Raw genomic sequence first — 22,298 nt, 5'->3', positions numbered from 1 at the left:
TGAAAGGAGTGGGACCACTTTCATATCAACACAGAAACTTTCCGACAAGCAATAACGAACAAGTCAAAAGTCAGAAACCTGAATTAATATTATGTTGGGAGTCACAAAAACATGAGTGAATTCAATTCAATGTTTATTGTCATCTTCCACCACTTTGCATACAAACATATGTTAGCATGCCATTACCACCAAGCAATAAAACATAGATCCAGTGCAAAAAAGACAAAAACAAAGTAACAAATCTTTAGTATTGATACAGGGTTTGGAAATATGTATTCTTTATACAAAATATTCAATCTCAATTGCGTCTCTGAATTAAGATACAATGACAAGCACACAGTTGTTCTGTGTTTATAGTACAAACATCATCAGGTCCATATTGTCTTGACAACAGCTGGGAGCTGTTGGCTATTAACTGCCTTCATCTTAACATGACATCATCATTATACTATATAAAAAGTACAGAAAACCAGTCAGTTCCTCAGTTTGACGCGCTCTAATGAAACATTTCGGATCAAGTAAAAATGCATCTGTATGTAACATTCAAGGTCCTTCTTCCACTGCCACCAGCTACTTCCTCTTTCCATAATTTTTGCCCTGCTAATTCTATACACACTCCCATGAATCTTTGGCAAGAAGCTATATGATTCTTCAGTAAGCTAAATCTAATCTGTTTCCAACTATTTACTTGGTTTGGTGGCATTAGATTGTGACTGTCATTTTGTAAATGTGCAACTATGCATTAAATGTGACATTCAAAACTTACTGCAAATGTGGAAAAAGTAGGTCCGAAAGCAAACATGAGTTGTTTTGTAGACTGGTCAAATCAATCCATGGTCTTAAGTTTAATGGGTTTTAGGTGAAAAACTAATCATGCAACAATCCATAAACTGTAGTACTAATACTTCCCTGTATGAGTGCAGCACAAGGAGAGTATGCAGCCTTACATGTCACCTGATATGACATGACTGCATTCAGTGACACTACCAGAAGCTTTGTGATGCAGAGCTGGGGGTGGATGGAAAGCGAAGAGAAAGTGAACAACACTTGGGAACAAAGATGATAAGGAAGATGAAAGTGGAATGGAGGGAACGTGAAGGGGGAATGAAATGCACCAAGAGGAGACATGTTGATAAAGTGAAAAGATTTGATGGTGGAGGCTTGGGAGATGCTGCGTGGGCTCAATCAGTGAAGGTGTAGGCGGAAATGCGGCAGGTTCTCGATTTCGTGATACAGCTTGAATGAGATGAAGCACCACTGGCACGTTTACTACCAATAATCCAGAAAGAATCGCCAATTACGTAAAGCCGTTTGAGCATTTATTCTAGAAGACTTGATATCCAGCTAAAGGTCATTGCGTCATTGTACTAATACGGGTAGAATAGGGCAGTCACGATCAAATCTTTTTAGAATCGATTATCCGATAGATATTTCGTTGAGTACTCGAGTAATTGCTGCCCCTTCTCTCCTTAAACTGCATATGTTGGTACTGAGTGTATGGTATAAACTCTACACAGAATGTGAGACAACAAAATCAGCCTTTGCTAAACGGTTAGCACTCGTGATTAGCATTAGCGCACTAACGATTACCAGTTTAGGTAAAAAAACAAAAAAAACAAAACGCTAACTACCATTTCCCTCACTCATACATCATGTTATATGTACCTTAAACATCTAACAGTGTCTTAAAAATCACAGATGCTCCTCTGTCGTTTTTGGCAAAGCTTATCAGTGGCCCAACACTGAGTCCGTCTGCAACAAATGTCCCTGTGAAACACTGGTTTAGATGGCGCAAAAACGGTTCCGGGAGGAATTTTTTTATCTTCTTTGGTCCTGGCGGAGCTTCGAGGCAGAAATTTTGTTGACCTATTGTTGAAGTCGACTTAGCCAAGTTATTTGATTTTTGTCGTAGCCCTAAAGTACAACGACTGTGTCTTACTAGTAATGTTTTTTTTCCATGACTGTATACACAAATCGGATACCTTTGCCATACAAGTAGGATGACTACGTTACTTGTGACGCAAAACTGTTGTCAACTGTGTGCCAACAGTACTACATGTGACATTCTACAAGTGCACTGAACTGTCATACTGGTGGAAACGGGCAGCATATTCGTACATGGACCTTAAGCAAGATATCAAAGATATTAAATATTAGATATTGAAATGCTGAAACGGATTTCCATAGGCAATCATCACAAAAGTTGTCTATAAATTTCTGAAGTTCCAATTTAATTTATTTTGGAGGCAACACGGTTATCTCTATGCTGTGCGTACACATACTATATAGACAGAAGTATTGGGACATCTGGCACCATTAAACCATGAAAAGTTGGTCCTCTCTTTGCAGCTCCAACAACTTCCACTCAGGGTGCGGGTACTCATTTAATAGCTCTGATTTACTTGATCAAAAAAGTCTGAAGGGGTTGAGGTCAGGGCTCTCAACATCTTTCAAATCAAAATCATCTAACATTTTGGAAGCACATGGTTGTCCAAAATGTCTTGATAAGATGAAGAATTACAGCAACACCCAGTTTGAATGGTTTAACCCAATCTGATTGGTAATTGTTGATTATTTTTAATAACAAGGTGTGTCCTGGAATACAGTATATCGTTTGTCCATTTAGCATATTTAAATCTTCCGTTCAGCTTGACTATCTGAGGAAAAAGATTTCTAGGAACTCTACTTCATCACTAGAATTCCGTGTGCTTCCATGTTACAGTTTAGAATTCCGTGTACTTCCATGTTACAAGCTGAAATTACCCCATGGAAATTATTATTCTTATCATTAGAGCAACAATACTTTTTCCAGTTAAAAATCATCTAACAGAACCAGCTGCAATATAATTCCGTAACAAAAAACAAAACAACATTACATATTATAAAAACAACAACAACGAAAAAAATAACATATTTGGTGCAATTTTCGGAGACCAACAGAGGAATGTTAAAACAAAGGGAAAACGGAAAACACATGAATTAACAATGTTCTCATTCACACCAGAAGGTAAAATGAATATTTTCAGGTGAATTCAATCAAACTTTCAAATCTGAGAGCAGAATAAGACACGACTTTGGTCCTGTGCTACGGCTATTACTCAATTGACAAATTTAAGATCATTTGCATGAATATTTGATATATCAGGTCAGGATCCCAGTTGAGGCTCAGTGAATTAAATCACAGGTCAAAGAGGAGTATATTTCCTATTGGTTTTGAATGTCACTTAACAAAATCATCTTAAAGTAGTCCTCATATTCACCTTTCAAACAAAACAACATTTGACATTCAGTCAATTATACAATTTGTTTCAGAAAACATACAAAAACATATACACTGTCAATCTGTACAACACAAACATACAAAGCCTGGAAATACTGTTGGAGTGCATTTGTGTAGCTTTACACAATCAATGAATTGTGTGTGTTTCAAATGCCATACTACATTAATTTTTAAGTAGACAATTGTGATGTCTGCTAAGTATATTGAGAAAGTAAAAAAAATTAAAATATTATTTAATACTAACCTAATAAGAACTGGTAAATGAACAGTGTTGAAATTAAATGATCTTTATTTTCCTTAATAGTCACTGGTGAAATTTAGCCCTACTTTTAGATAAATAACTTAGCAATATAATGCGTTGGATGGTGCAAAACAAATTCAGTTAGCAGACAGAAATAAACAATAAATGAATAAGGAACTAGGTTGACATAACCTGCCTCCAAAGTGCATATGGGCTGAACACTCAACACCGTAAAGTGTGGAAAATCTTTTCAGGAAGAATGTGGAGCTACCAAACACCTCACCGAGGTCCTTTCATAGTAAACATTTAACAGCAGCCACAACATTTAAAGGGATACTGTATCTTTTTCACAGTATTTTTTTTTCTTTGCACCTGTGAAAAGTTATTTTTGTTGTGATTTATTTTAAAATATGGTGAATTTTCACACACCTTTAGTAACTTTAAAAGCTATTTTAAAAGAAAAACAGCCCGTTGGCGGCGTGTTACCGAAATGCATAGTATGAACAATCGTTGTGGTGGCTGGATTGACTTCAACTCGAGGTTGGAATTGCTATATTGAATAAATAAATACTGTCCCTGCAGTGAAATTGTGAATGTGGCCTTCTTGTACCTACTGTACCCTCGTCTTCATTTTGGTCTCTTTTCTCTTGGAAGTTGCATTCGCGATTGTCAGCACTCACCAGGAATAAAGTAGTTGCTCTTATTCCTTGTGTGCTCTGCACCTATTTCCATATCCTTGCTTAGGGGTCTGCATAAATATCCTTTTTATGGCAGACAACGCCTATGTGCATTGCCAAGAGTTATTTTGGTCCAAACCTCTACAAAATGTTGCGATTGAGTTCTGTTTTTTTTTTTCCTTTTCATTGATCAAACGAGCGTTGTCAATAAGGAAACCGGCAAGGTGACGTACGCGTGACGTCACTTCCGCGATTCGCGGCCAATATGGACGCGCCCGTTCGATCGAAGGTGTTGTGGTAAAAGTGCAATAAATTGATTTAGAGGTGTATTTTTCAGCTTTTAGTTGCTTTTCCCCTGCTAAACTAATCAATTTCTACCAATCAAAACATGCGTTAATTTGGCCAGTATCCCTTTAAGCATCTCCATGTGGCTGTTCGAATAGCTCCAGCAATTCCGACAGTTGACGAGCAATGTGGAATGTGATTAAAGAACATTATGAGGAATCAAATGTGCAACCTGCTATTCGCTGTACAGGGAATCATTTTTCCGCACACACTTTTGTGAAGCGCTCAGATGATTTCCATAGAGTAAACAGGGATAATAAAGCTCCTATTTTTCCACCGTTCATTCCATTACATGGATACTGTTTGTAAGAAGCACAGCAGCAGAACTTTGGAACGTCTATGTGGAAGAGAAAGGATGATCCAGTACGGAACTGACTGATCCAGACAAGATGAGCTGAAAGCGGAACAGAACAGCTGCAGTGTGCACAGGCGAGGAAAAACAAGATCCAGTGAATTTGTTGGACAGTGAAGCAACAGACATTGACAAAAGCAGCTCCAAAATGATGTCAGTGTGCCATTCGTCACACATTTTCACGGAAAACTCTTCTTGGCCTAATGTCCCATGCACGATGTGACAAACTGTACGCAAGCGTGAAAATCCGAGCTGATGAAGGCCTGCACAAGCAGCTGACCTTGCCGCCACGCGTCCAGTTCATTACCAGTTGAACAGAGAGTTCTGACCCAACGTCATGAAGTAAATCTGACTGCTGCCTCCTGACTGCACTGATGCAAAGAAGACCTACAATAAGAGAGAAGATGGCTCAGGAAGTTTTCAAAATGAAAAATAAATGATTTATAAAAGAAAAATATTAAAACACAATATATAATGACAATATCAATTAGAATAACAATGATCAATGATTAACAAGCTTTACATTGTCGTTTTAACAACAGACTTAACTGCTACCTGCTCAATAACCAAGTACTTAATTTCAAAAAGGCTCTTGGAGGAAGTTGGTGGAAGGTGTAGTGACGACATACCTTGTCATTCCTTTCACACAAGAACTTGAGTTTCTGGGCCCTTTTGTGCATGAAAACTCCCTCCAGGTTTCCCGTGTTGGCAGACCTGAGCTCAATGGCCTTCTCTCCCCAACCCATCACTTGATTGGACTGTAGGTAAGCTGCGCAGACATGGAGCGGGGGTGAATGTATAGTACATGTCAGAGGAAAGTGGAGGTTAACCTGAACGTTGGAAGGACTACAGTCTATCCTTTCAAGTTGAAGAAACACTATTTGAAATTCATCCAACATTTTCAGGAAACATATGGCAGTAAAGTCACACTAAACAATCTGAACGCGAGACGCTCCCGTATCATTCTAGATCTCAGCTCAGTAAGAATAGTAGGATTAATTCTGGGTGTGTGTTTTGTTCTTTCTTTGGCTTCATGCTGTCTTTTTGCAAAATGTATTCAAGGAGGACCTGCCTCAATGACGGGTTACAAGAAAGACGTTATTTAAAGTATGCAGACTCAAAATTACACCAGCAAGATTCGATAATCTACATGGTCATTTGCATTGTCAGTTTTTGACAACGATTTTGTTGTTTTTATATATTTGCAGTGATTAATGCCTTCTAAAACCAAAGGGATACATTTGAATGTTAAAATGACAACTTTGTGTGTACATTTAATCAAGGTTTTATGATAGTGGCACTTTTTCCATTATTTCCTATGGTGAAAATTGTGTCAAAATACAAACAGTGGACGTCAACTGACACCCCCGAACAGATTGTGCTCCACCTCAGAGATCCACTGTATATAAAAAATTGTAAATTACATAAATAATAATTTGTTACGACTGTTCTGTGCATGAGAGGGGCTATATACTAGAAACAACTCACAAATCTATACACCACTGAAAATTAAAACCACAAATATGAATTATAAATAAACGTGTATAAATCGATCAGTCTGTTTTTTTTTTAAACTGTTGGCTCCATCTCTTTTGTGCAGGGTTAGCCAATGCTGTGCTGTGTGGTGATTGTATCGGCAACGTGTTCAATATGATGGCATACTAGCCAAAATGAAGCCACAAACAACAACAACAGATACGCAACACAAAGTCTATATCGCTATGCTCCTTGAGCTTAGTTTGAAACTTCTGTGTTGATATGCTTGTGAAGTTAAAAACAAAAAAACTCACCGACAGATGCGGGCATCTCTCCCCACTGCAACACCGTATCCTTGGTGATTCGGCCGTAAGTGTCAATGTAGACTCCTTCGTCTTCGTAGCAAACAAGAACCTCTGTTCCGGCACTGTTTGGCAAAATGATGATGGCGTGCGGATGGATGGAACCCTGGATCTGTGAAACAAACACACACACACACACACACACAAACAGACACACACACACACACATTAAGAACTTGAATATAGTTTGCATATAGTTAAAAAGACAAATGATTGCTCCAATATGATATGAATAATTTCCTGATATTAATTGCTCAAAGTAAATGATTTATTGCTGTCCAGTGTGCCATTCCCATTTGTAGATATATTATTTACTTGAGTATTTACAGTATGTACAGTTGTCACATAGACTGTTCTCATTCAACTCAGTCTCACTGCCTGCTGCTGTAATGTACTGTACATTATTTTTGGATAATTAATTCATTTCATGTCTACTTTTGCTGCAGTCCAACCGGGACGAATAATGGCCCATTATGTTCTATTCTACTTTATGATACAATTTTCTCACATGGGTAATTTTGGCATAAAAGTGGAATCAACAAATTAATTTATAAGATGAGCTAATATAAGTTGTATTGATAATGAGTACAATGACAATCATTAACGGTAGCAGTTTCCAGAGAAACGAAATAGTAAAAGATAAATGACTTCCAAGTATACAGTACTACAGTATTGTAGTATTACTACTATCAGTATGTGGTAGTATATCACAATTATAATAGTCACTACTTTTAAGTGACAATAAGAGATAAAAAACAGGATCTTTGGCAGTGTATGTACACAAAACGTCTTTCTCTCTAAAACAAAAATAATTAGGGAATTATTAACCACTATTCATGACTAAACCGAGCAAATAAAAAGTACTACAGGTCAGTGATGAAACCTGGTCAGAATGAAATACTAAAAAAAATTAATAAAATAAAAATACATTATTCTAAAATTCCTTGGAGCCATCCATCCATCCATCCATTTTCTGAGCCGCTTATCCTCACAAGGGTCGCGGGAGTGCTGGAGCCTATCCCAGCTATCTTTGGGCAGGAGGCGGGGTACACCCTGAACTGGTTGCCAGCCAATCGCAGGGCACATACAAACAAACAACCATCCGCACTCACATTCACACCTACGGGCAATTTAGAGTCGTCAATTAACCGACCATGTTTTTGGGATGTGGGAGGAAACCGGAGTGCCCGGAGAAAACCCACGCAGGCACGGGGAGGACATACAAACTCCACACAGGCGGGGCCGGGGATTGAACCCAGGTCCTCAGAACTGTGAGGCAGACTCTCTAACCAGTCATGCACCATGCCGCTACTTGGAGCCATTCAGTCAAAATCAACTTCAGCAAGGTCTTTGTGGAATCAGTGGAACCCAGCAAGATGTACACTTACTGTAACCAAGCAAGTGAACACAGTCTATATACATCACCAGAGCGTGAGCCACCACAATCCTCAGCATCAGAACCGGCATCCACAGACGCAATGTAATCTTAATCCTCCGCCTTGGCATCAGCATTCTTACATAGCTCACACTAACCACCACAGATGACTTGGTGTGTGTGTGTGTGTCTGTGTTAATATTTGCTACATTGCGTGGGTGAGTGATGCATTGTGTATGGATGTGTGCGTGTGCTTGTGTGTGTGTTTGTGTGTGTGAGAGAGAGAAAAAGAGACAGAGAGAGAGAGAGACAGAGAAAGAGAGTTTAAGAGGCAAAAAGGTGGGAATGAGGTTGGAAACTGGCTTAATATACTAGAGGCACATATACACACGCACGTATACACACATACAGGCAAAGGAGGACAGGAAGGGTGTATTTTTAGAGCTTATTTCTCCCTCCGAATATCCCACTGTCCCGCTCTCACCCTAGCACCCCTTTACCTTCATTACTGAAAGTAGCACATGGTCAAAGTGACTGAGTTTTGTGTATATATGTGTGTTAGAGAGAGATAGAGATAGAGAGCAAGAGAGCGAGAGAGAGAGAAGTATGAAGCATAGCCATGTTTTACAGACTTGCAGCGTTTATCAGATAGTAAGAAAACGTTATCGATGAAAAATCAACCATACCATGCAAATTTTAGCTGGGATATATTTGGTTCACATGAAATATAATCTAATGATGTAAAAAAAGTTTTCACAAGATGTGTCAGAATGTGAGCTACTAGACGTCTGCCCACACACAGTAGCACAAAGATAAACTGCCAGTTATTCCTCAAATTAAAACAGCAAGTGGGCGATCCATTTGCGAAATTACACTTTGATTACGCTTGACCTCAAACAGGTCTACAGTTCTGTTTTGACACTTGTGTTTAGAGCTACCAAGATTAGTCCACTAGTCACAACAACGTCGACGATCAAAATTGTTTCCTATTAATAAAGTAGTCAACGTCGTCATTTATTTTTTTGAAACTTTGTTTTTATCTCAAAAGTGCCAGTATACTCCTGCTGTTGACTGTTTTCTGCTTTCTGGCCGTGACACATATGTGCAATGTGGTGGTCATTCAGATCGGCCCATGGAATACCTGGAAGAACTACGGCTAACCCGCGCCTGAAGGTTTGCGCATTTCACCAAAAAATGCAAAACCTGCCAGATAGAACTTTATTGTCATAATCGCATGACAGTGATACACGAGCACTTTAAAAAGGTAGTACGTTGTGGCTGATTCCATTTCTGACGAAGAGGAACAGTCATCTCGGTGAGCTATTTGGCCAGTTAGCTGCTAATATTAACGTCAATGGCAGTGAGCTAGCTACTTGTTGAAAGCTGTAAACGTTGACATTGGCGTAAGGTTAACGAAGATTTCATCAGCCTTAGCATACAGGTTATGCGCTTGCTGTAATGTCAGCTATGCTTTAGCAAGCCATCTTAGTGAGGTGACAACATGGCGGTCACGTTCCCATCAAAGGCAATGCACGTACATTGAAAATAAATCAGAACTTGATTATTTCTCAACTGAATTTCATAAGGTTTACTTTTTTTGTTTTTTGTCAACATCAAATCATGTCCTCTTAATACAGAAAGTTTGAAAAAAAAAAAGCCCGCAAAGATTTTCACATATGGAAGGTTAGTCCAAGTTCCCTTGTGATTATACATGATTGAGCATAGTTTTTGGTTCCATATTAAAGTGTACTAAACATTTACAGCTAAGAATGTTAAAGGCTAGAGTATCGCCTTCATTTTAATTTGCACTACCATATATAACCACGTCAGGAATCCTGGTACAAGCTGCAAAGTTCATTAAAAAGTTGTCATTTGTGGCAGCCCTACTTGTGTTATCTGAGTACAGCTTCTAGTTAAGCCCATGATACAACTGCCAACGGAAGTAGTGCACAATGCTCCATGAAAGATTCATTTTTGCTCAAAAAAGAGATATATTTCAGATTGAAGTTCTTTGTTGTTGCCATTTTGAGTCCATAATAAAATCCAGATACAGTGACTATAGAAAAACTTTTTTCCCAATAATAATGTAACCTATAATATGTACAATTCAATAAAATAAATATGTTCGAGCAGACATCTCAATATACCTTTTAGAATTGTGGCCAAAAAGTTTGACCTTTTCTCAAATGATGTTGGGAGACCTGATGTGTCTCCCCCCTACAAAATTTAGGGACAGAGATATTTGTCCTCATAAGAAAGTGCGAACCCCTCCCCTTCCACATCATCAGAAAGTAATGTCATACTAATATTTATGTCACTGACATATCGATCGTCATGCAGCCTACACACCCTGTGGCGTCAAGACAAGCTCGATTATGTTTTACCATTCCTAACTGTAGCAAACTGAAATTGATCACTTGGTGGCTTATGTCAATAGATACCCTACCAGAACAGAGCCATTTGCATGTAAAACGCCACAATAAGAAAGTCTATATGCAATTTATTGCTAATGTAGAAAAACAGCACTTTTATTTCGGAAATACTTGGATTTCCAAGTAATCTCATCAATTCAATCTTCTTACCCCAAATTTCCTCTCACGCTATATTATGTCTCGTGCTCTCACTGGCTCGATACTGACTGATTAGGACGCACTTAGTGTGATAGACATCTAGAATTAGAGAGCTGATGAGGCGCAAAGCACACACTTCATGCCCTTGTTGTCGCTACACTTATTTCTCTGTTTGATAGGCTCTGTGGTGAGAAGACACAGAGCTTCAGGATCATTTGGGGCACTTTTTTTTAAATTACAGTTTTAGTATTAATAACAAAAATAACAATCATGTGCTTTATGAATGCTGAGTCCCCTGATTTGCCCTCAATCTTCCCACCCTCCTTGATGTTGGTGCCTCAGAATAGGATCAGTCCCAGCAATGTGACAAGCGATGTTTAACAACACCCATCAATTGTGAACCACAAGTTGTTGTTCCCACCATTGTCAATAATGTCAGAAAGCCCTAAACTTCCCACCCTCTTCAGTTAATGTGAGAAACAGTGTCAAAGGGGACTCTAAAAAAGATCCATGTCATGCAAAGTAATTCCCCATATTTTTAAGTTTAAAGTTTAAAACATGGCTACAGTCCAGTTGGCCATTCACATCTGCAAATATAAAATGTATTATTCATGCACAGTTGCCACGTACACTTCTCTTTGCCTGACATTTTTTATTTTTTGTATTTTCTAATATTATTTATGTGCCGCTGAACAAACCAAATTTTCCCACTGTGGAACTAAAAAAAAGACTAGTCAGGATGCAAAATTATGGTTGTGGCACTGTGAATATCCTGGAAGCAATCATTTAAACATGCTATGGAACACAAAGTTGTACAAAAAGAGAGGACACTTACATGTGTGGGCAGGTAGAGATCATACGGTGTACCAGAGTCTACATCAATAGCATGGAAACCAGATGAGGAACCATAGATGACCTTTAACCTTTGACCTTCCTCCACTGTCAGGTCAACAGACAGTGGCTTTTGTGGTAAAGACCTGAAAGACTGACAAGAAAATACAATTTAATGATTACGATCCACATGGATGGGCACAGGAAGTCATGCCAAACGCAGTATACAGTATTCTCGGCCTTTTCCGAGGAAGGAACAAAAGTAGCTCAGGCCACGGTGGATGTAAAGAAATGGGGCACAGCTCTAATGAGAATCTCCCGAGAGTCTCACTGCCTGAATACATCATCTGTCAATGAGGGAGGGTTTGGTTGCGGATTGACCTCAATCAGTGTTTAGTCCACCTACATTTATGTTTTGGTGGATCTGAAGAATTATTTTTTAGCTATGTCAGAGATGATCATCGTGAGGGAGTAGCGATGAGAGCTGACCGGGTGAAAAGGCAGACTACACTGTGGACTAGTCGCAATCACAGGGCACATAAAGAAACAGACAACTCAATTCACACAGTCACTGAAAAAGAACTAAACCCACATTGCCAGCACCAAAGTTAGGCAAGAGAACCACTACACATTAAACACCCAAAAGATACAGAGTGATTCAATTTTGTCTGTTTCACACCGAATCAACCTGTGAATTGTTTCCCAGGAGCATGAAGTAGAATATAAAATATATGAAAACATGACCAACCTTAAAGGCCATGAACTTATGGTAGGGTTTGGGTGCCCAAGCGTAAACCTCCACTGCATTCTTCAAAGCAATTACTAGGAACTTGATCTTCTCGTAACGCACTGTACAAAGAGACACAAATATAGTATATGCTTTGAAAATTAATGCAAAAATAAACTAAACGCCTGCTTCCCCTCTACCTTGCTTTACGGTATCAAGAAAAGTCACAAATGTTAATCTACCTACCCACTTTATAGTGGACACAACCTTCCAGATCTCCAACAGATGTCCAACCTTGTCTTTTCTCCACTTCCGGGTCATTCCGAAGGATTTTATTTCTCAGCCAGGAAAGGTAGTAAAGGCGGAGCTTGTTCTTTTTACCTTGAAACAAAGACAAAATCAATCCTTCATATACACAAATGAACTTTAGTTGCCTTTACAGAACACATCTTCAACAGTTACTTCTTATTTACCTTGCAACAGTGCATTAATGATGACCTGATAATGGCTAATGCAGTCAAAAGACTGCAATATTTAAACATACACCTGACAAACCTGTGTGTACCTGATATAGTAATGAGCACATTGAGTCCTTCAAGCACATCCATCTGCTGAAACCTTCTTCTGCTAATGAGTGAGTAGACCTTCCCCTGACCACTTCGGTCCAGCAGCCAAAGACCATTTTCCGTCCCCACCAACAGATTCACTCCTGCAGATCAAACCCAACAAAATGCAAAACTCATATTCTACACAAGAAAATGTACACCATCTCTAGCATGTACTGTATATGGATCAATATCACCATGCGCTTCCTTTGAGACGTCCCCATTTCACCCTCCAAAATTTCCATTGAACTTCACATATTCATGCTGTTAGAAATGCATATTGGTCAAATTCCCACATTTTTTTTTTTTTTAAAGAAATGATTTGCAAGCAGACAATGTACACGTAGACAGCAAAATATGTACGCTTGCTGACAGGGTGGACAATGACAGAGTGGACATTTCTGGGTAATGTAAGCATTATATGAGCTCACGGTGGACCTTAGCAACTTGATTCAGTTAGCAAGCTGACTGTGTATTGCTTAACAAATATATTTCAAAATTGTGAAAGGTTTTATAACAATTGATATTTTACTATGAACAGAGTGGACAAGTTGAGCAAAACATTTGAAGACTTATTGCACTGGTATGTGCGCAAATGTTTGGCAACTTATAATAAGACCTCAGAGTTTAATTATTCTGCTACATTTCATGACGACTGAATGATTCTGATGAGGACGTCAAAGGCACTTTATAATAATATTGACCCACAATATAATCATATGGAGCAAAAGAAAACGACTAACCCCACAGTCCGGCACAGAGCACCTCTGTGGTGAATTTCTTCTTGTATTTGCGAATCTCAGGACTGTCACTCTGTGGTCGAATATTGGTTGGGTTCACATTCACTACAGACCCCTTCCTATGGTTCTCTCGCTTGACTGGGTCACCCTTACTGCATGCTGAAGACATTTCAACCAATTCCATTTTTTTTCTCATAACACTCACCCTTCTGCTATTATAACTCAAACTTTTTTCTACAAAGTTTGTACATTTTTTGGGATGTGTACTCACTTGGGCTCTGTGGTGGCGAAGATATTGGGGTCAATCTTGGATCAATGAAGGAGAAGAAAGTGGAAGAGGTAGATGAGGTGTTTTTACTAGCTGGACTGCTGAAAGCCTGAGGGAAAAAAAAGAAAAAGAAAATCATAGCCATTCAAAAGGAGCCTGCCGTGTGGTTGTACAAACACTATACTATACCAATACCCTTGATCAGTTTGAGTACAAAGCTCCTGTAGTGCTAGATTACTTCATTGAGTACAACTGTCTCACTACCTTCCTCTAGAGGTCAAATGTAACTAATGCAACTAGTCAAACGGCCATGTTTGTACTAGCTACTACTGTAGCTACTGTAGATAGATAGATAGATAGATAGATAGAGGAGAAATGCAATTTTTATGTTTTTTTACATTGAAAACATTTCTTAGAAGTCTTTAAAACGTCTCTCTGGATTGTCTGTTAAAATACACAAAGGATAAAAAGCACACTTAACTTACATCTGTCACACTATGGTTGAAATCACTCAGTCTGTCTAATGCAAATGCCGAGTACGGTACCAGGGGTGGAGCCACGGCGTTCCGACACTACTCAGTGTTAGAAAAACTTGGCGAATTTTTTGCTGGCGGCTTTTCTGACCGCTACAGCAACTGTTTTTTTTTTTTAAAAAAGTCGCTAGCTAAAAATGTAGTGACTTTCTGAGTTGTTATTTGAGACTTTTGTCGACTGTGACACTCCCTCCACATCAACACTGCAAATGAATTGTGCTTGCGCGATGCCACCACTGGCTGATTTGACATCATTCTCCCTACCCACCCATAAAGCGAGCGAGCGCCCATAAAGATTTGTTTTTCCAACGTGGAGGTTGCACTTTCATCAGAGACGCAACTATTCGTATGGAAGCAATTTAAAATTTGACTTTCCAAATACTGTACTATTATTACCTTGCATCGGCCAGAGAAGGAACAATTCATTTTGATTTTAATGTACTTGCACAACATAATAGATTTTACAATACATTTATGGCAAAAAAAAAAAAAAGGTTACAACATAATCCAGAGTGAAGGAGATATATTAGGAGGTATATTTGTGTGGGCTTCTGTTTTGGTTTTGTGACACATATTGGTGTCATTAAGAATAAGAATAATAAAAATGTGATGTTAAATGTCACACCAGGTATAAACAGCACTCACATTTAGCTCCCGGCGTGTGGGGGATTGCGGTGCCATGGGAGATTGCGTGTAACTCTGTTCTCGTGTTCGCTGCTGCTGGTTTAGTGCATTGCGAGAAGGACTTGATGAAGATGTTTTCTGCAGAAGGTCTGGCAGCATGTAGGTATCATCTGATGACATCTGAGAAATCTGTGGAGAAAATACTAACTCTTCAGAATAATATAACGTCTCACAGTTGAAACAACTAAACGAGTGATAATATCGTATGTGACTGTGCATGTGTATGTGCACGTGTGTGCGTGTCTGTGTGTGTGTGGACCTGGTTAAGATTGTGATGAGGCTGCAGCACAATGCCATCTGGTATTTGTTTGAAGTATTTCTCTCCCTTTCCATTAGGGAGGCCACAACTAAAAAGATAGTAAAGTGTCAAGCAATTAGAACACAACTTGATTGTAAGTAATGCATTTATGAGTGTCAAATACATTTTCGAGATTTAAAAAGCAATGGAAAATGGCCATAGTAAGCTATTACTAACTCATCCTGAGGCAGAAAACTAACAAATATCACTGATCCAGAACAAGACCTCCAATATATCTATTGCAAACATGTATCAAAGCAAATGAAAATACGTTACATTGGTCATACTGTACAACCAAATAGCAAACACTCACAAGTCTGTAATGGCAGAACCTGAGTGGGTACAATCAGACAGCAAAGGCATAAGAGGCTTAACATTAGCCTTTAGCATTGGCCTGACAATATGTACTAGATTTTACGCCGATCTGATCGGCGTTATCGGTATCGGCCGATAATTGGCATTTTATGCTGATCGGCTTTCATGTCATAAATCGCCGATCTGATCAATGACGTCATCGATCGGCTCCGCACAAGACATTTAACTCCGCGTCTTTGTCGCGTATAAATCCAAAAGCTAGTTTATTTTTAGCCTTGTCACGTGTCTTGTTGCGCAGTACTGTAACTATCTGATGGCCAATAAAGATTTTTCAAGCTTGTCGGTGAAAAAACACATTGTTGGTGTGGGACTATTTTGCGGTGTCTCAGACAAATAACACGTACGTAATTTGCAGTCTGTGCACAACTGAAGTAATTTAATTACAGAAAGTTAGCACCCATTATTTCTATCATGTAATGTTGATCCAATCCTTGAATGCCCCCTATAGGTCATTGCTATTTTAACTTTTGTCTAAAATGCTAGAGAATAATTTTGAGCTGGGATGGGCTCCAGCACGCCAGCGACCCTTGTGAGGATAAGCTGTACAGAAAATGGATGGATGGATACAGTATACAGTACACAAGTATATACAATAAATGAACAAGTCATGTAAATAGAGACATTGCTCCATCTTGTGATCGGATCGGTGATCGGTTATCGTTTTTTTTTTTTAAACTTGCTGATCGGCCCCAAAAATCCTGATTGTGTATAGCCTAATATGTATGCAGCCCCAAAGTTCCAATGGAAATTACAGTACGTAGTTTTAGAAAGTTTTAGATCATTTTTCAAAGAAAATGTAGCAATATTGTTTATTGTGCCTGTGGCATCTCTAAGAAATGTTGAAAACTATTGAACATTTCATTTTTTGTCATCACTGTGTTTCGAAATGACCAATGAGGAAATGTTATTCTCTGTCATGCATTTAGTTTGGTCATGAACATGGGATGGTCATTAAATTGCGTACTGTATCTTCAAGCCACTTTGTGAGGACATAAAAAAAAGAGCCCCTCCCCTTTGTACTACCACTAATTATGGATTGCAACTGTACTGTTTTTAGCAATTGTAAGCAATACATTTTTTTTAACTTACAGTATATTAGTTCACTTTCACTAGGACTGTCATCATATTTTGTAAATAACTTGTCTATTCATAAATGTTAGTTAATCCATTTAATTTACGACATTAAAACAATCTCTCTGTAGTTATGACTTAGAGATATGTACATTAGCTCACCTGTTCCTCTCGTCTTCATCACTACTCCCAAACTCATCGCTGGAGGAGGAGTATTCTGTGGCCTTGTTGAATGGGCTCAGAACAGTCTTGACACCCTGCATCATTGAGTGATTAAAAAAAACATATAATAAATAAATAAACAATAATAAAATATAAAGCAATTAAATATTGAAACATTGATGAAGTAAGATGTGTCAGTAGATAAAAAAAAACACAACACCAGAGAAGCAGAAAGTGACATGGACATTGTTATTTTGAATGCATCTGTAAGTGCATGTGTTTGTGATGATAAATATGCTTGGCATTATTTTATTTTAATTTACTTTATCTACCAAGCTTTAATGTTTCCAGACCAATTTTTATGATCATCTCTTTTTTTTCTACCTTAGAGATAGATGCCTTGTTTAAACAAAAGAGAATGTGATCGTTTACAGTTTTAACATGACTTATGACACGATTCAAGAATGATTTACTTGTAAATGTCTGCCAGTGATGTCGTTCTGCTGCCGTTTGTGCTGCTGAAGACGCTGCTGCACACGTGGACTCTCCAGCTTGAAGTGATCTACAGTACAAAAACTCAAATTACTTGCAGTTATGGTAAGAAGACAATCCAAATCTGTAGCTCTACGAGAAACATTTTACGAGTGCAAAATTCATTCTTGGATGGGCATTAGGCTGGCTTGGATGTGGTTCTACCAACCATCAATGATTTATTACTACTACTAATAGTCTTTCTCCCAACAGCAGATTTCCGAAATAAATATTTATATTTCCATAATGAATAAATAAAATACAGAAACCACTAAGTCCCTGAAAACTGTATGCTGCTTCAAATAGGCGCCTGAAGCTAAACTGAGATGATCAAAGTTTACTTCCAGCTCTCAGTTTAATAAAACACTAGGCAACTTTCTTGCTAAATCGTTTCAGTTTAACACTTTGCTGTTCTACAGTTATGCAGATGAAAACCACAATAATCTAAAAATGGTAATTCAGCCTCACTGCCTTTCTAGAGCAAGAACTATATTGGCAAGAACTGTATTGGCTATCATTACGATTATACAAAGAATAATATTTGATCACGCTTACCACACGTGTTTGTACTGTATATTGAGTCTCATTATTGTTGGTCATGGTGGTTTTTATCAAGAGCTGCACACATATCGCTTGCATCATCATTAATCAGAGAAGTGTTTTAAATAAATATTTAATGATATTACCCAATTAATATACTGTACAGCACATCTCTAAAGAGATAACAAGGCTGCTTAGAACATTGCATTTACATATGCACTGGGATTTTTCTTTTAACATTATAACATTTTCCTCATAATTTTACTATTTCTTTTTCTTTTCAGTGTGACCCAAGTAGCATTCTTATTCTGGTCATGAACATAAAGAGATGCCACAATAGAGGACAGAATCATTCATTTTAACAATGACAATCTTTTTTTTTTTTTAAATGTTGTTTTACCATTCATAAATTTCAAAAAGAAACCTGAGAGAGAAACTGACCTGGACGATTACTGCCGATAGAAACCCCATGAGACACAGACCTTAAACCTTTATCTGTCATTAGCACAGGACTGCCACTAGATGGGGAGAGAAACAAACAGACAAATAGAGTGCAAAATGCAATTTAACAGCAATGAATTACTGTAGTTACAGTTATTCCAGTCTTGCTTTGATAACTTCTTCAATACTGGTTACAGGTGACAGAAATAGCCATACCGGTAATTATTCCATAGTATATTTACTTCTTAATGACAAGTAAAATAAAAACACCAGCATTCTCTGAAGCCTCATTACAGGTCCATCATTTTTAAAAAAATGTTTTTTTATAATCTGTTATTCTTTTATCTGGTTTGCAAGATATTTAGGGTTGGAAAATGTCCTTTTTCAAACTATTCTCGTAGGTCTTCTCCGCTTAGCATTCAAGATGGTCGGAGTTCTCATTATTGTGCGACATGTAAATGAGCTTTGCTCTGATTGGATCGCTCATCTTTCCCAATTTAAAGATGGAAAACAACATTGCTCTAATTGGTCCAAGATCACAACGTCTGCTAGAAGGCTTGGACGGCAAAGCGTTTACAGCCACTTTGTGTCCTTCAAAGTCTTACTATCATTGTGAACCACAATTCACAAAGTGTTGGATGGCTGTCCCGCTAATTTGGAACATCTATGTAAAGGGGATGTGGGTGAAAATTAAAAAAGAGGGGAATATTTTAAGTTGATGCTCACCATCCACTCCCCTCCATCCATCCATTTTCTGAGAGCCTATCCCAGCTATCATCGGGCAGGAGGCGGGGTACACCCTGAACTGGTTGCCAGCCAATCGCAGGGCACATACAAACAAACAACCATTTGCACTCACATGAGTGCGAATGGTTGTTTGTTTGTATGTGCCGTGTGATTGGCTGGCATACTATTGATTGATCATACTATTTGCGCTCACATTCACACCTAAGGGCAATTCAGAGTTTCCAATCAATCATGCATGTTTTTGGGATGTGGGAGGAAACCGGAGTGCCCGGAGAAGACCCACGCAGGCACGGGGAGAACATGCAAACTACACACTCCGGGGCCGGGATTTGAACCCCGGTCCTCAGAACTGTGAGGCAGGTGTGCTAAACAGTCGCCCACCGTGCCACCCACTTTGAGAATCACTGGCCGAAATCACTGCAAGTCCACCATTTGAATCTGAGGCAGTAGCGCAGAAATATAGAAACATCCTGTTACTACCTGGAAGCTGCCGTGTTGTGTCCCTTCACTAGTTCTCTGCAGTAGAACTTAGAGGTAGTACGTTCCGGGACCTAGAAAATACCATTTATATTTCATTACATACAGTATACCGTACAGAGGACCCCGAAAATACATAAATCATTTGAACAAACTGAAAAGAACACACATTTTTAGAGGTAGAATTGTAATTACACACATGCAGAATACTATACTTTACAAGTGCAGTTCGTAGAGCAAGGGTCTTGTCTAGAAGCATGTGACACTTCCTAAGTAAAACTATTCTGGCATATGAAATTGATCACCTCCGTGTAAACTCTGACTCTAACACACTGCTCTCAAAGTTAGGGATATTGGGCTTTCGGGTGAAATTTCAGGATGAAAATAAAATGCACTAAAACCTTTAAGAGATCAACTTAATTTGGCCTTCTCTATATTTTATGTTTTGTGAGTGTTAACTGTAATGGTGTAAGGAAAATAGTTCCACAGGTAATGATTGATGGAGGAATATTTTATCGAAACTCCTATTTTATGTTTTATTAAATTATGATTGGCACGCTGTTGCTCAGACCAGTCTAATTCAAGGGTGGGCAAAGTACAGGGTTCCCGCTTGGTTATTTGATCTGGCCATCTGAGGATTTATATTATCGAGTCACCTACATATGTGAATAAAATATTTTTGTATTTATTAATTCGTTGATTGGCTGAATATTATATTAATATCATCACTAGAAGCCTGATTAGGCAAGGCACTGTGCCCACAATTAACTCTACTTCATAGCTTAGGTCGATACACATTATGTTACACATCCAAACAAGCAGTGAAGCGATGTTAGTGCTCCCAATGAGCCATATTTACCGTACACCATAACTGTAAAACATTTGACCAAAGTCAAACTAAAATTAAAGTTATCAGTGCTGTTTAAACATCCAAATCCCACCCTGAGCAATTCACTACTCAAAAACTGCTGATCAGCAGGCTCGTTTATGTGCATCGACAGGCATGAACTGCTTTGCATTTACAAGCCGGAGGACGGAAGAGAAATGTACCATGTGATATTACGTGTTTGTGCACATTTAGTATGGATAATATGAATAACGCAATGTCTCAATTTTACACATACATATTTTTTAACATTATGTTGGTACTAATAATGTTGTCCATTTTATTCAGTTTGATCATTTTTGTCAAAACTACCATCTGGTTTGAAATCTCCTAGGTCACAAGGCCTAGTCACATAGAGGAAGATACAACTAACAGGAAAGGAAGTGAGCTGAATGCAAGTTGTCCATATCCTGTATAACACACACACATGCGCGCGCAGACACACGCACTGGTGTCAGGTTATGTGGCACTGTTAGTGCCTTTTCAAAGCCGCATCGCAATCACAGGAGAGATTGAGTTATTAACTGCTCCGCTGACTCCATATGGCCTCCTGCTATTTCAACATAGCAAATAGACAGCTCTATTGCCTTTCCTGTTGCTGTTGTAGTTATTAGTTGTCCTATTAAATCCATATGCTGTTCTGTTAGTAAATACACCAAATGGGATTTTTTGTTTTGACCTAGCAGGACAGCAGGTATATTAGACACCAGAACAGTGGGGAGAGAAAGTGGGCCCTGTGTATGTAAGACAGATGTCTTTCTTTAGAACAGTGTGGTAAAACATAAACTGTCTCCTTCTGCCCAGATCATACATACTGCAAAATACGCACACTCACTCATGCCAGCGTCCTGCTGGTGAACACGGGCTTCTGAGCACACACAAAAATATAATACCATGTGAAGGACTTTACATCCTTGGAGCAACAATTTCCTCCTTTTGATGGCAGCTTGCCACACGATCACATTCACAAGAAAACACAATAAACGATGTAGGGCTTTTATTATGGTCAGCAATAGCTTGTGTATGCTTTCTGGCTGGGCAGTTAAAAAAAGCAACAACAAAAAAAAGGCAAACCCTACCTTGGGTGGTGTCTCCAAGTCCCAGAACACATCATCAGAGGGTGACACAGGCGTGAAAGGGGACAAAATTGAGATTGCCATATCTGACATAGAGCTACTGTGAGGGGCAACTCGACTAGAGCGCAAATTGGCATTCTGTGAAACAAACAAACAAAAATACAGACACACACTGATGTTAACGTTTGCATTGAAAGTACTGTACTGAGGAAACTCTAAGTCGAATGCCTCATGGCTTGTACACTTGGCAGTTTTTTGACCAAAACTTTCTGGGAAAAGAAAGTGTTTGCAAAAAATCAATTGTTTTCAAATCACAGTCATGCATGATGTCACTTGACACTTCAGCATATCACGAGAACTCGTTTTAGCAAGCATCAAAGGATTAAGTCTCCGAAAGGGTTTTTCCCTTTGTTTAGCCTTTATGCAACAGTCAGTCCAAAAAAAGTACAAGCAAGACACAACAAGAGAAGAATAAACACTGACAGTTACTTGAACTAAACAGACGCACATCCAAAGCAGCAATAATATTGCAATCATTTGCGTCTGTCTTTGTATATTTTGTCACAGTGGCTGTCTGATGTTGTACTAGAGCGGCTCCAACTACCGGAGACAAATTCCTTGTGTGTTT

At 38.6% G+C, this 22,298-nt stretch overlaps 1 protein-coding gene across 3 annotated transcripts in view; it reads right to left on the bottom strand.

The window, feature by feature from the left end:
• Positions 1-116: 116 nt before the first annotated feature.
• Positions 117-22,298, bottom strand: part of si:zfos-2326c3.2 (TRAF2 and NCK-interacting protein kinase) — a 60,844-nt gene continuing 38,662 nt past the window's right edge. For all 3 annotated transcript variants that reach the window (XM_061787287.1, XM_061787288.1, XM_061787289.1), the window contains 16 exons: positions 21,674-21,808; positions 19,712-19,782; positions 18,485-18,561; positions 17,446-17,534; positions 16,973-17,067; positions 15,326-15,413; positions 15,028-15,195; positions 13,853-13,958; positions 13,585-13,740; positions 12,802-12,945; positions 12,483-12,617; positions 12,258-12,358; positions 11,514-11,663; positions 6,686-6,845; positions 5,525-5,664; positions 117-5,282 (listed from right to left, as the gene is read on the bottom strand). In XM_061787287.1, the coding sequence (XP_061643271.1) occupies positions 5,199-5,282; positions 5,525-5,664; positions 6,686-6,845; positions 11,514-11,663; positions 12,258-12,358; positions 12,483-12,617; positions 12,802-12,945; positions 13,585-13,740; positions 13,853-13,958; positions 15,028-15,195; positions 15,326-15,413; positions 16,973-17,067; positions 17,446-17,534; positions 18,485-18,561; positions 19,712-19,782; positions 21,674-21,808 (1,899 nt within the window). In that variant the 3' untranslated portion in view covers positions 117-5,198. The remainder of the gene's footprint in view (positions 5,283-5,524; positions 5,665-6,685; positions 6,846-11,513; positions 11,664-12,257; positions 12,359-12,482; positions 12,618-12,801; positions 12,946-13,584; positions 13,741-13,852; positions 13,959-15,027; positions 15,196-15,325; positions 15,414-16,972; positions 17,068-17,445; positions 17,535-18,484; positions 18,562-19,711; positions 19,783-21,673; positions 21,809-22,298) is intronic.

This window comes from Phyllopteryx taeniolatus, chromosome 10 (assembly GCF_024500385.1).
Source record: "Phyllopteryx taeniolatus isolate TA_2022b chromosome 10, UOR_Ptae_1.2, whole genome shotgun sequence".
Taxonomy (NCBI): Eukaryota; Metazoa; Chordata; class Actinopteri; order Syngnathiformes; family Syngnathidae; genus Phyllopteryx; species Phyllopteryx taeniolatus.
The sequence above is the reverse complement of the archived record's forward strand: the minus strand, read 5'-3'. Positions and strand labels throughout refer to the sequence as shown.